At 42.5% G+C, this 13,178-nt stretch overlaps 1 protein-coding gene across 4 annotated transcripts in view; it reads left to right on the top strand.

Moving 5' to 3' along the window:
* The window catches only part of NSUN6 (NOP2/Sun RNA methyltransferase family member 6), a 77,999-nt gene continuing 75,026 nt past the window's right edge, over positions 10,206-13,178 (top strand). For 3 of the 4 annotated variants that reach the window (XM_005687985.3, XM_013968458.2, XM_018057161.1), the window contains exon 1: positions 10,206-10,689. In XM_005687985.3, coding sequence (XP_005688042.1) covers positions 10,615-10,689 — 75 coding nt within the window. In that variant the 5' untranslated portion in view covers positions 10,206-10,614. Of the gene's footprint in view, positions 10,690-12,485; positions 12,508-13,178 lie in introns of those variants that run through there. The other variant, XM_013968459.2, reaches the window with a different exon arrangement.

Here is a 13,178-nt window from a genome sequence, read left to right as displayed (position 1 = left end):
CAATATCATCTCAGAAAAGATGTTGCTATAGATATATAGATACAATATTTCCATTTTCCCATTTGTAGTTTCACTTACACTGTTTAAAAACAAATTATCATGTACTGCATTTGAACATATTCATATCTGAATGTCTATATATAAATAAATGTTAAAGGTATTAACATATAACTTCTTTTCTTGGCAGACATGATGAAAGTATGTGATTACTTCAAAATATTTAAGCAAGGAAAATTAAGGGACACCCAACTAGAGTTTGCTGATTAAAATTTATATTTGTGTTTTGAGATCCACATGTTTTTATTTTCTGAATTTTTTTCCCTCCAGTTTTATTGGGATATAATTGACTCACAGCACTAGATAAGTTTAAAGTGTACAAGATAATGGTTTGGTTTATATACATCATGAAATGATTACCCCAATCAGCTTAGTGAACACTGGTGGCTCAATTTAGTGAACATCTTGGTGGCTCAGATGGTAAAGCATCTGCCTGCAATGCGAGAGACCTGGGTTCAATCCCTGGGTCGGGAAGATCCTCTGGAGAAGGAAATGGCAACCCACTCCCAGTACTCATGCCTGGAAGATCCCATGGATGGAGAAGCCTGGTGGGCTACAGTCCATGGGGTCACAAAGAGTCGGACATGACTGAGTGACTTCACTTTCCCACCAGTGAGCAGGACTAGCCCCTGAGACCCCTCAGCCCTGCCCACCAGTAGGCCAACACCATGACTGAGACATCTTGGACCCCTCAGCCAGTCACCTCAGGATACAGCCCCATTCACCAGCTTTGAGACACCCCAGAACTCTCAGTGAGCTGTGTCAGGAACTAGCCCCACCCATCAGCAGGCTGAAGCTAGATTTGGGAATCTGGCCCCACAGCTCCACTCCCCAGAACCTATCGGGTAAGAATGATTTTATATTTTATTTTTACTTATTTGGCTGCACCAGGTCCAAGTTGTGGCTTGTGGGATCTTTAGTTATAGTATGTGAACTCTTGGCTGTGGCGTGTGGGATCTAGTTCCCTGAGCAGGGATTGAAACCCGGGCCCCCTGCTTTGGGAGTGTAGGGTCTTAGCCACTGGACCACCAAGGAAGTCCTAGAGAATGTTTCTAAATAGGGAAAGTAATATGATTTTATTTGAATTTTAGAAAAAGTACCCCGAAGGAAGTAAGGGTTTAGGATGGATGGAGAGTATGTGTGTAGAGACAAGTTAGAAGGATTTTTAAGGTAACAGATGTCAGACAGATGCTTGTCTGAGCTAAATTAGCAATCCCAGTGGGGTTAAAGAAGAGGGAATAAAATGTAGACTGAGAAGATCTTGGTAAAGATCAGATGTAGGATACGAGAAAATGGGAAGATTTAAGTATCATTCCTGCACTTTGACTTGTTTGCCTAGATAGATTAGAAGCAAGAGCAGATTTAGAGTTAAATTTAGAATTAGAACTGCAAAATTGGAAGTAGGGCATCTAGATGAAGATGTCCAGTAGGTAAGTGTATTTATAGGCTTTCTTATGTCTTACAATCATTTTTGTATTACGTGGTAGATCTGTATAAACAAATATAGCCATATTTAGTGCTAGTAATTAAAAAATTTTTTAATTGGAGTATAGTTTCTTTAGAAGGTTGTGTTAGTTTCTGCTGTACAACAAAGTGAATCAGTTATATGAGTACACATATCCCCTCTTATTTGTATATCCTTCCCATTTAGGTCACCAGAGAGCATTGAGTAGAGTTCCCTATGCTATACACTAGATTATCTTTAGTTTTCTATTTTATACGTAGCATCAAGAGTGTATATATGTCGATTCCAATCTCCCAATCCATCCCACCTCCCTTCCCTACCTTGGTGTCCATATGTTTATTCTCTATGTGTGTGTCTCTATTTCTGCTTTGTAAATAGGTTCATCTGTACTGAATAGATTCTACATATATGCGTTAATGTATGGTATTTGTTTTTCTCTTTCTGACTTACTTCATTCTTATGACAGCCTCTAGGTTCATCCACGTCTCTGCAAATAACACAATTTCATTCCTTTTTATGACTGAGTGAAAAGGTTTGTAATTCATGATACATGGCTAAGATGTGCTCAGTATCTCAGTTGTGTCTGACTCTTTGTGACCCCATGGACTGTAGCCCTCCCGGCTCCTCTGTCCATGGGATTGTCCAGGCAAGAATACTGGAGTGGGTTGCCATGCCCTCCTCCAGAGGATCTTCCCAACTCAGGGACTGAGCTGGCGTTTCTGGCATCTCCTGCATTGGCAGGTGGATTCTTTACCACTGAGATATCTGGGATTCCCACATGGCCAAGATAGAAGTATAAACTTGTGACTGTTAGGGTCTATGTAAAGTTGTAGGAAATCTGAGAATGAAATAACTCTAAGGAAGTGAGTTGAGTGAGAGGAGGGAGAATAAAGAATCCTAGACATTTTTTTGGTATTTAAAAAGTTGGATGAGGAAGTGGGAAAAATAAAAAAAAAGAAATACAAATAAAAGAAGAAGCAGTCTTAGAGGAAGGAGAAGACAGAGGAGACAAAGCATATTTTAGTAACTAAAGAAAGAAAGCTTTAGCAGAGAGGGAATGATTTAAGTATGGTTCAGTTAGCTCAAGTATGATGAATAAAAAATGTTCATTTTCTGAGCTGGAGGTTATTGAAGAGTCTGGTAAGAGTTGTAGTGGCATTGTGGGGACAGAAACTAGATTATAGTGAGTTGAAAGTAAATGTCAGGGAAGGAAATCAAGATGGTAAATATAGATTATTCTTTGGGTTATAAAATAAAAAAGGTAGGTGAAGTATGAACCGGAGGAAAACTGAAGTTGGGAAGGAATGGGTGTGCTAAGTTGAGAAATTTCCTGAAGAGAAAGAATGGTAAATTATCAATCTTTAGCCTCCAGAGTCAGAAATAATTATGTTGAAATATTCCTCTGTCATTTACTGTTTATATAATGCTGAGCAAATTATAAATCAGCAAGTTATCACGATTTCACAGTTTCTTTATTTGTAATATGGGGTTAACAATAATAATAGACAGGCATAGATCCTGGTTTTGTGAAACCTTGAAGTTCATACAATTTAGGAGGGTCTTTTAAAGAAAACGTATACAAAATAAAAGATTAGATAATGCTTTGTATGACTTGTACAATTGAATGCTTTGAAGATTAAGGTTAATTAGCCTTACAGTAAAGATGCCACTGTTAATAAAGGTTAATCTCAGAAGATTAAAGGCTATAATGAAGCAGATCATAGTCTAATGCTTGGTACACAGAAAAGACTCAATAAATGTTGCTGTGACTATTATCTGAACCTGTTTATAGACTGATGGGTAGAACCTCTTGAGAGACAGAGTGTGAAGATACAGGAGGAAGAGAGAGGCAGGGAGGAAGAAAGAGCGAGTGAGTGAGTGAGCAAGAGATCTTTGATGAAGTCAGATCCAGGTGGAAATGAGATGTTAGAAAACAGAGACAGGGGAAGAGAATAAAGTTTCGGACAGCATAAGTTCTTAGTTTGATGAAAAGGAGGTTACAGGTATGCACAAATAAAGCTTTTAGGTGTATAGGTATTCTTGATTCAAGAAACATGATTAATTACCTCTGTTTTAGCAATAGGTTAGAGGCAAAATTACCTGTTGTACATAGAAGAATCTAGGTTGATGACCTGTTGCTTTTAAGAGCACCTGGATTAGGTTCTTGTTGCTGCCATAATGAATTGCCACAAATATAGTGGCTTAAGACAACACAGATTTATTTTGTGGTCTGCGGGTCAGAAGTCTGAAATGGGTTTGCAGAACTGTGTTCCTTCTGGGGGCTCAGGGGAGAATCTATTCATTGTCTTTTCCGGCTTCTGGAGGCCACCTGCACCCCTTGGTTTGTGGCCACATCACTCTGACCTCTGCTTCCATCATCATATCACCTTGTCTGATTCTGACCATACAGCATACCCTTTTGATTACACTGGGGGCCTCCTCTTAATCCAGGAAAATCTCCCCGTTTTAAGGGTCCTTAACTTAACCTCACCTGAAAAATCCCTTTGCCATTCACAGGTTCCAGAGATGAGGACATGGACATCTTTGTGAGGGGGAGAGGGGGCTATTATTCAATCTACCATATCATCTCACCATTTCCTGGTGGCTCAGATGGTAAAGATATACCTGCAATGCAGGAGACCCGGGTTCAACTCCTGGGTTGGGAAGATCCCCTGAAGAAGGGAATGGCAACCCACTCCAGTATTCTTGCCTGGGAAATCACATGGACAGAGGAGCCTGGCTATCTACAGTCCATGGGGTTGCAAAGAGTTGGACGACTACCACACACAGAGGATAGAACTGCATTTTCAGAACAAACATGCACCACAAGTATAAACTTTTGGAAGATAACAATTAATGCATAACGCTCCCCAAGGAAGGAAGTAGTTCCTGACAACTCTAGAAAAGAGCCAAATTCAAATAGTAATGAATTGTGTCTATGATTTATGTAAGTTAATAGGTAGAGAGGCAGAAATATGGGTGCTGAGACTGGTAGGTCCATAGGAAGTTGGAATTTATTCTTGATTCTTCTCCCTGCCCTCACACATCTGCCTAGTCACTAGGTCCTGCTAAATTCCACGTCTGAATATCTTTCACATCTACCCAGCTCTCTCTGACCTCATTCCCTGGATTATTGGAACTGCATTCGGATAGATTTTTCTGCCTCCATTCTTGTGCCAGTTTTAGTCCTTTTTCCACAATCATCTGACATGATCTTTTAATGATGTGATAGGTATCTGAGCCTGTTACTCTCCTGCTTTGAATCTCTTTAACAACGTGCCATTGGCCCTAGGATAAAGTTTTTCCTTGCTTATCAGAGCTAATAGGAATCTTCAAAAGCAGGGTCTGGACCCTCTCTCCAAACTATACTCTTGCAGGACTTTCCTAATGGTCCAGTGGTTAACATTCTGCCCTTCCAGTGCAGGGGGTGTGAGTTTGATTCCTGGTTGTGGAACGAAGATCCCAATGTCACAGGGTGTGACTATCCCTCCCCCCCCAAAAAAAAGCAAAACCAGAAATAACTATACTCTTGCCACTCAACCCCTCATATACTACATACCATTCTGCATAAGACAGTTCCTTCTGGCTGGAACATTCTGATTTTGGTTCTTTTTCCTCTCCTTCCCCAGTGCTCCCCACCTCTTCTGCCTGGCTAACTCCAAGTCAACCTTCTTTTAATGTAACCGTCTCTTCTAGGAGCCCACTTCTCTTTTCTGAAAGGCTTTTATGTTCTTTGATTCCATTTTAGATTGGATTAAATTAGATTTTTAAATTTTATTTTTTTTAATATAAATTTATTTATTTTAATTTGAGGCTAATTACTTTACAATATTGTATTGGTTTTGCCATACACCAACATGAATCTGCCACAGGTATAAACGTGTTCCCCATCCTGAACCCCCCTCCCTCCTCCCTCGCCGTAAGCCTATTATACAGAGTGAAGTAAGCCAGAAAGAAAAACACCAATACAGTATACTAACACATATAAATGAGATTTTATTGCCATTTCCTCTTCCATGCATCCCATGTTTCCCTAGTTTTAACATTCATCATATTTGTAACTTTATTAATTTTCTCTACTTCCAAAATGGACTGAACATTATGGCAGGAGGGGAGGGTTTGACTATCTATTCTTTAGCTGCTATACCTACATACCTAGTGCAAGATTTATTGCTTATATTTATATTTATTTGTTTTATATGTTGCTAAATAAATATTTGCTGGATATGAACTATTTATACTTAGTCATCCAATTATTTACCTATCAATTTAGGGCCTAATGGGATTCCCATCTGGCACTAGTTTGTAAAGAATCCTCTTGCCAATGCAGGATACATAAGAGACTCGGGGTTTGATCCCTGGGTCGGGAAGATCCCCTGGAGGAGGGCATGGCACCCACTATAGTATTCGTGCCCAGAGAATCCCATGGACAGAGGAGCCTGGCGGGTACAGTCCATGGGACTGCAGAGTTGGACATGACTGAAGCGACTTAGCGCACATGCATTCATAGGGCCTAATATGTGCTAGGCACTGCCTTAAGGATGGGGCTACAAAGGTAAAACTGACGTGGAACTTGACGTCAGTATTCATCATAGTTCAACTTGCATTTTGGGTAGTTATTTAAGTGCCTCTATGTCTGCCACTGTGACCACTTCTCTCACGTGCCCCCAAATATTATTATTATTATTATCATACTTCCAGGTCTAGGGTGGCTGAAGACAAAGTTTGGCTAACGTCAGTGGGCTGAATCATTCTGTCCACTAAGTTGTTCAGTACATGCAGGCTGTGATTGAGGTAAGCTGTACTGCTGCTTGGGCAATACTGTCAGACTTTATTGTCTTGGAATTATCAATGATGCCAAAGCCAGGGGGACCATCACAAATCTAAGGAAGTGCTCTCAGGACTCATACCTGAGATGGAGGGCCTCCCGAAGGCATGCACACTAGGGGCCTCCCTTGCCTGGTCTGAATCCTGTTCCTGCGGGTCAAGGTCTCTTGAGTACCACTTTGACCTTGTTGGCTACAAGGTGACTCTGGTTATTTCTATGTTTTGTTCTGTGTGTGAGTGCGTGCTCAAACATGTCTGACTTTTTGCAACCCCATGGCCTGCCAGGCTCCTCTGTGGAATTTTTCAGACAAGAATACTGGAGTGGGTTGCCATTTCCTTCTCCAAGGAATCTTCCTGACCCAAGGATCAGACCCAAGTCTCCTGCATCTCCTGCACTGGCAGGAGGGTTATTTACCCTTAGGGCCACCTGGGAAGCCTTTGTAGTAGAAACTTGATGAATTCAGATTCTACATGTAGGGTGGTCTAGGATCCATTTTAATATGTGTTTATAGAGGTTAGTCCCCTGATAGGTCTTCCCTGGTAGCTCAACTGGTAAAGAATCTGGCTGCAATGCAAGAGACCCAGATAAGTTGAGACTGATAGATTTCCAGCCTTCTCTAGACCTTTCCCCCCCTAATCCTCTCATGCCTTATTTAATAAATTAAATATTGGGAAATAGGGTTTTTATGAATTTTTTGGGGGGGTAATTAAAGGCAAGCCTCAGAGCATCGCAAACCGAGATTAAGATCATAAGGCTATATCTAAGACATTTTTTTTCTGCTCTCCCCACAGTAAGGGCCATATCACCCCATAGAACACAGAGCCCAAATGACCCTTTTATGGGTATATTCCTATAGGGGTCTTCTTTTGCTTAGACAATATGTATTTATTATTTCAACTCGAGATTTGTAATATGGACCAGTTTTAGAGCACCAAGAGACCTCTTCATCAACATAACTGTCACTTCAATAATGTCTAGCTTACAGAAAGACAAATATATCACATGTGAAATCTAAAAAAATAGCACAAATGAACTTATTTACAAAAAAGAAGCAGATTCACAGACAAACTTATGGTTACCAAAATGGAAATGTGTTGGTCGCTCAGTCGTGTCAGACTCTTTGCGACCCCATGGACTGTAGCCTGCCAGCCTCCTCTGTCCATGGAATTCTCCAGGCAAAAATCCTGGAGTGGGTTGCCATGCCCTTCTCCAGGGGATCTTCCTCACCCAGGGATCGAATCTGGGTCTCCTGAATTGCAGGCAGATTCTTTATCATCTGAGCCACCAGTGGAATGGGGGAGGGATACATTTGGAGTATGGGATGCACACTACCATATATAAAATACACAGGAAGTATTCACTGCATAACACAGAGAACTATATTCAATTTTTTGTAGTAAACTATAAAAAATAATGTCCAGCCAAGGACTGTCTAAATGTCCTCAGCACTGTTGATGTGTGCTGAACTAGTGAACTAATATCCAGCAAATATATGCTGATAAGCTCTTTCTTTCTCTAGTTTACAGAGCTACTCATCCATTTATTCATCTACTCCTTCCATATTTGAGTGTTTCTTATGTGTTAGGCACTCAGTATGCAGCAGTGCGGCAAAAGTCTCCACCTTCTCAGAGTTTACAATCTAGTTTAACTTGTTCCTTCCTTTTTCTTATCTCTTAGATACTGATACCAAAGGTAACTGGTGCTGCGGTCACCATCTGAGGCTGCAAAAATTCTTTTGGAAAGGCCTGGTCTAGACATTTTCCTGATCACTTTAGATGATTTAGCCACAGAAGAAGTCCATAAATTTATGGAAGAAATATGCCAGGGTGGAAAGAATAGGTATTGGCTTTAGAAGCCAGGTGGTGATGGTCTTTATCCTGATGTTCTCAATCATTGTTAGAGCATGCATTATACTTCTAAAAACATCTCTAAGATTTCAAGAGAAAAAGATTTAGGAAAAACTTTCCTTACAGTTTGGTGTTAATGACCACTGGGTGTGTTTCAAAGAAAACTGTCTCCAGACAGAAGAATTATTTCTAGTTTCCTATTTAAGGATAGGAAACTATGTTTTTCATTAGGTCCCTCCTCCCTTTGAATTTTTTCACCTTTAACACCAAGATTACACCAAAGGTCTCATGGGCTTTAAAGGAAAATCAACTCCCATACCGGGAACTGTTAGCCTTACTGATTCAACTAACTGTAAAAACTACCTGTGAAGTTTTTTGAAGTTTCACCTGAGGATATAAAGATATTAAAACACCATGAACCCAGCTTTAAAAAAGATTGAATAATGTTGTTTATCTGCAACTGAGATTAGGCCAGCAATCCTAACAGAGGGAAGGACATTTCATAAAACTCAAAGGGTGCCTGAAGGGTTCAAGCAAACTCTGGTTTAATTCTTTCTTTGGAGGTTCAGTATTAGTTCAGTCACTCAGTCATGTCTGACTCTTTGCAACCCCATGAACCGCAGCACGCCAGGCACCCCTGTCCATCACCAACTCCCGGAGTCCACCCAAACCCATGTCCATTGAGTTGGTGATGCCATCCAACCATCTTATCCTCTGTGGTCCTCTTCTCCTCTTGCCCTCCATCTTTCCCAGCTTCAGGGTCTTTTCAAATGAGTCACCTCTTCGCATCAGGTGGCCAAAGTATTGGAGTTTCAGCTTCAACATCAGTCCTTCCAATGAACACCCAGGACTGATCTCCTTTAGGATGGACTGGTTGGATCTCCTTGCAGTCCAAGGGACTCTCAAGAGTCTTCTCCAGCACCACAGTTCAAAAGCATCAATTCTTTGGCGCTCAGCTTTCTTTATAGTCCAACTCTCACATCCATACATGACCACTGGAAAACCCATAGCCTTGACTAGACGGACCTTTGTTGACAAAGTAATGTCTCTGGTTTTTAATATGCTGTCTAGGTTGGTCATAACTCTTCTTCCAAGGAGTAAGCATTTTCTAATTTCATGGCTGCAATCACCATCTGCAGTGATTTTGGAGCCCAGAAAAATAAAGTCTGACACTGTTTCCCCATCTATTTGCCATAAAGTGATGGGACCAGATGCCATGATCTTAGTTTTCTGAATGTTGAGCTTGAAGCCAACTTTTTCACTCTCCTCTTTCACTTTCATCAAGAGGCTCTTTAGTTCTTCTTCACTTTCTGCCATAAGGGTGGTGTCATCCACATATCTGAGGTTATTAATATTTCTCCTGGCAATCTTGATTCCAGCTTGTGCTTCCTCCAGCCCAGCGTTTCTCATGATGTACTCTGCATATAAGTTAAATAAGCAGGGTGACAATATACAGCCTTGACGTACTCCTTTAGCTAGCCGTGAACTGATTGAAAAAGTGAAAGTGTTAGGCGCTCAGTCGTGTCGGACTCTTTGGGACTCCATGGACCGTACCCCACCAGGCTCCTCGGTCCATGGAATCTCCAGGCAAGAATACTGGAGCGGTTGCCATTTCCTTCTCCAGGGAATCTTACCACCCGGGATTCAACCCAGGTGTACCTGCATGCCGCCCCCCCCCCGCCCCCCAACCCCACCCCACCCCACCCCCCAACCCCACCCCACCACCCCCCGCCCTTTTTAATCAGGTCAGTACGACTCAACCCTTCCCAACTGGCACCCAGCCCTGTCCTGCCAGGTCTACACAGCGCTCCACCAGTTTGCGGGCCGGAGGCAGCTCCTCCTCCAACCTCTTAAGGGATGCCAGCCCAGGCCAGCGGCAACTGGATGCATCGCTGGTGGAGCTGGGACACTCTGGAGGCGTGACGTAGCGGCCATTCACGGCTGCGGATTGGTGGGCGGGGGAAGGAGGGGCGGGCCACGTCGCCGGAACTGACGCATTCCGGAACCCGCTCTCTGCAGAGCAATCTGGGTTGCGCGTTTTGAAATTGATGCCTGGGTGGTTTTGCACATCTCTGTGCAGTTGACAGCGGATTCACTCTTCACGATTCCCCCCTCACCCCCCGCCACGTGAGTGGCATTGCCTCTCAGTGGTGTCCGTGAGCGTCGCTGAAGAAGTCCCGGGACAGGTTCGGTGGAGGTGAAGCCGCTCCAAGCCGGTCCAGCTCTAGAAGGCGTGGAAGTTCCTCCGCGTTTCTTATTTTAACTGGGCGTGAGCCTCTCTCTTTTCTTTGGCATCGGATGGTCCTGGCACGTCGTGGGTGGTGTTCATTGCCCAGACGTTCATTGCAACTTGGACAGAGAAAAATCACCGTTTTCTGTCATTTTTCCTAGAAGAGGAGAACTCAAGCAGTAGGAAAATGTCTGTTTTCCCTAAGATATCTTTGAAACTTGAAGTTGAAAACTATCTTAAAGCGGGCTTTATGAATAAGGAGGTAGGTCAGATAAATATATTAGATGCTGTTTGCAGACATTCAAATATTTACACACGAGGGATAGGGAAAAAAAACCTAAAAGGCAATTAAATGTTTATAGCTGTTGTTTCTTATTACTAGCTCTTCCCAATGCATTAATATAATATGCTCATGTCTCTCTGCAGGTATGTAATGAATCCTTCCTGAGCTAAGAGATGTGTGGAGTGTGTGTGTGTGTGTGTGTTTTTAACGTTTCCGAATGGGAAAGGAGGGAAGAGGAAAAAAGCTGTTGTGTGCCTGGCGACAGGTGTCGGGCACTGAAGGGGTTACAGGGGTGAGCAAGCAAAGATCCGTGTCCTCTGAGAATTATACGTCCTGTAGGGAAGAAACACATGTGTTCTTACAACGCCTGCTCCGTACTCAGGTGGAAGGTATGCTGTTATTCAGCGAGTGCTTGTTAAATGCCACTGATTGTGCTAGGTGGTTTGCAGACCTTGAACTTCTTAATCTTGTGTCTGTGCTCAGTCGTGTCCAGCTCTTTGGAACCTCACTGACTGCAGCCCACCGGTCTCCTCTGTCCATAGGATTCTCCAGGCAAAAATACTGAAATGGACTGCCGTTTCCTCCTCCAGAGGATCTTCCCAACCCAGGGGTTGAACCCACATCTTCTGCATCTCTTTGCGTTGGCAGGTGGATTCTTTACCACTGAGCCACCTGGGAAACTCCACATCTTAATCTTAGCGATCTTTTCATCCCCATTTTTACAGGTGAGAGAGCTGAGGGTCCAAACCTGGGAAACTCCACATCTTAATCTTAGTGATCTTTTTTTGGTAGATATTTCATCCCCATTTTTACAGGTGAGAGAGCTGAGGGTCCAAAGAGTTATCTTCCTGAATCTACATTGTTGTCATGGTCCTAATGTTGAAATCTGAAGGGAAAGAACTTAGGTGTTAGTACAGTGGGAAAAGGAATCGATTTGGAACCCCAAACCCCCTGGTTTGCATCTTAGTGCGTTTTTACATGTCTGAAACTTGCTTTCCTCATCTGTGAAGTTGGAGGACATTTAACAGCACTAAATTTTCAGGGTTAAGCTATTAGTCATAGGGTGAGCACCTGGCATTGTAGGTCCTCAACAAGTGTTCCTTCTGTGCGCTGCTGGCAGCCTTGAGCACAGAAGTCCTCAGTGAATGTTGATTGATTGCCAGGCTCGTGCTCTCTGCCTACCATCCTGGTTGTAGGCAACTTTATTTTTCGAATTTTTGGTGTTCAAAGTAAAGCCGCACAAATGTTAATCATTTTCAAAGATGTTAGTGAAGCCATGACTTCTAGGTTTAGATTTCTGTGTTTTTATTCCCAAAGATTATGTTAAAGAGCATCACAGTATGGAAAGATAAAATATTCTCCTTTTTCCCTAAATATTTTATTAATTTTTTTGGCTGCTTTGGGTCTTAGCTGCAGCATTTGGGTCTTTAGTTGCAGTATGCGGAATCCAGTTTCCAGACTAGGTATTGAAACCAGGCCCCCCGCATTGGGAGCTCAAACTCTTACCTGTTGGACCACCAGTGAAGTCCCCGAGGAAATAGCTTCTTGATTTCAAAGAACTTTAGGGAGGGTGTTAAGAGAAATAGAGGCAGTTTTCTTCCCCCAGAATTTTTGAAATGATTAACATTGTTTTATAAAAGATTCAAATGTCTTTGACACCAGTTCTTTTTCAAACATACTAACAGGATTTTCCGAGAAGGCGATGGCACCCCACTCCAGTACTCTTGCCTGGAGGGTCCCATGGACAGAGGAGCCTGGTAGGCTGCGGTCCATGGGGTTGCGAAGAGTCAGACACGAGTGAGCGACTTCCCTTTCACTTTTCACTTTCATGCATTGGAGAAGGAAATGGCAACCCACTCCAGTGTTCTTGCCTGGAGAATCCCAGGGACAGGGGAGCCCGGTGGGCTGCTGTCTATGGGGTCACACAGAGTCGGACATGACTGAAGTGACTTAGCAGCAGCAGCAGCAACAGGATTTTACAAAAAGAAAAACTATACCTATGTAAAAAGTATCGAAAGTAGTAAAATATTCGGTTAAAAAACATAAACACTGAGAAAGTGCTAATATTTCTAGGCTAGTAGATTATTAGGCTGGCAAGTGGTTTATGAAGATTCTGTGAGGCAGGGGATGGTCAAAGATGACAAAAAATGGTGAAATACATGTCTTGAAGGCTTCAGTTAGTTACAAGGAAGCTTGGTCATTTGAGTCTTCATAACTCTTATTTCTGACAGGTATCTTGCTGGTTTTTTTTTGGACAGTATCTGCTTGTTACTTTTAATAATAATGTGCATGTTTGCTCAGTCATGTCTTGACATTTTGTGACCCCATGGACTGTAGCCCGCCAGGCTCCTCTGTCCATGGGATTCTCCAGGCAAGAATACTGGAGTGGGTTACCATTTCCTTCTGCAGGGGATCTTCCCAACCCAGGGGTCCAACCTGCATCTCCTGTGTCTATTGCACTGGGAGGC

This window comes from Capra hircus, chromosome 13 (assembly GCF_001704415.2).
Source record: "Capra hircus breed San Clemente chromosome 13, ASM170441v1, whole genome shotgun sequence".
Taxonomy (NCBI): Eukaryota; Metazoa; Chordata; class Mammalia; order Artiodactyla; family Bovidae; genus Capra; species Capra hircus.
This window is presented reverse-complemented; position numbering and strand designations above follow the sequence as displayed.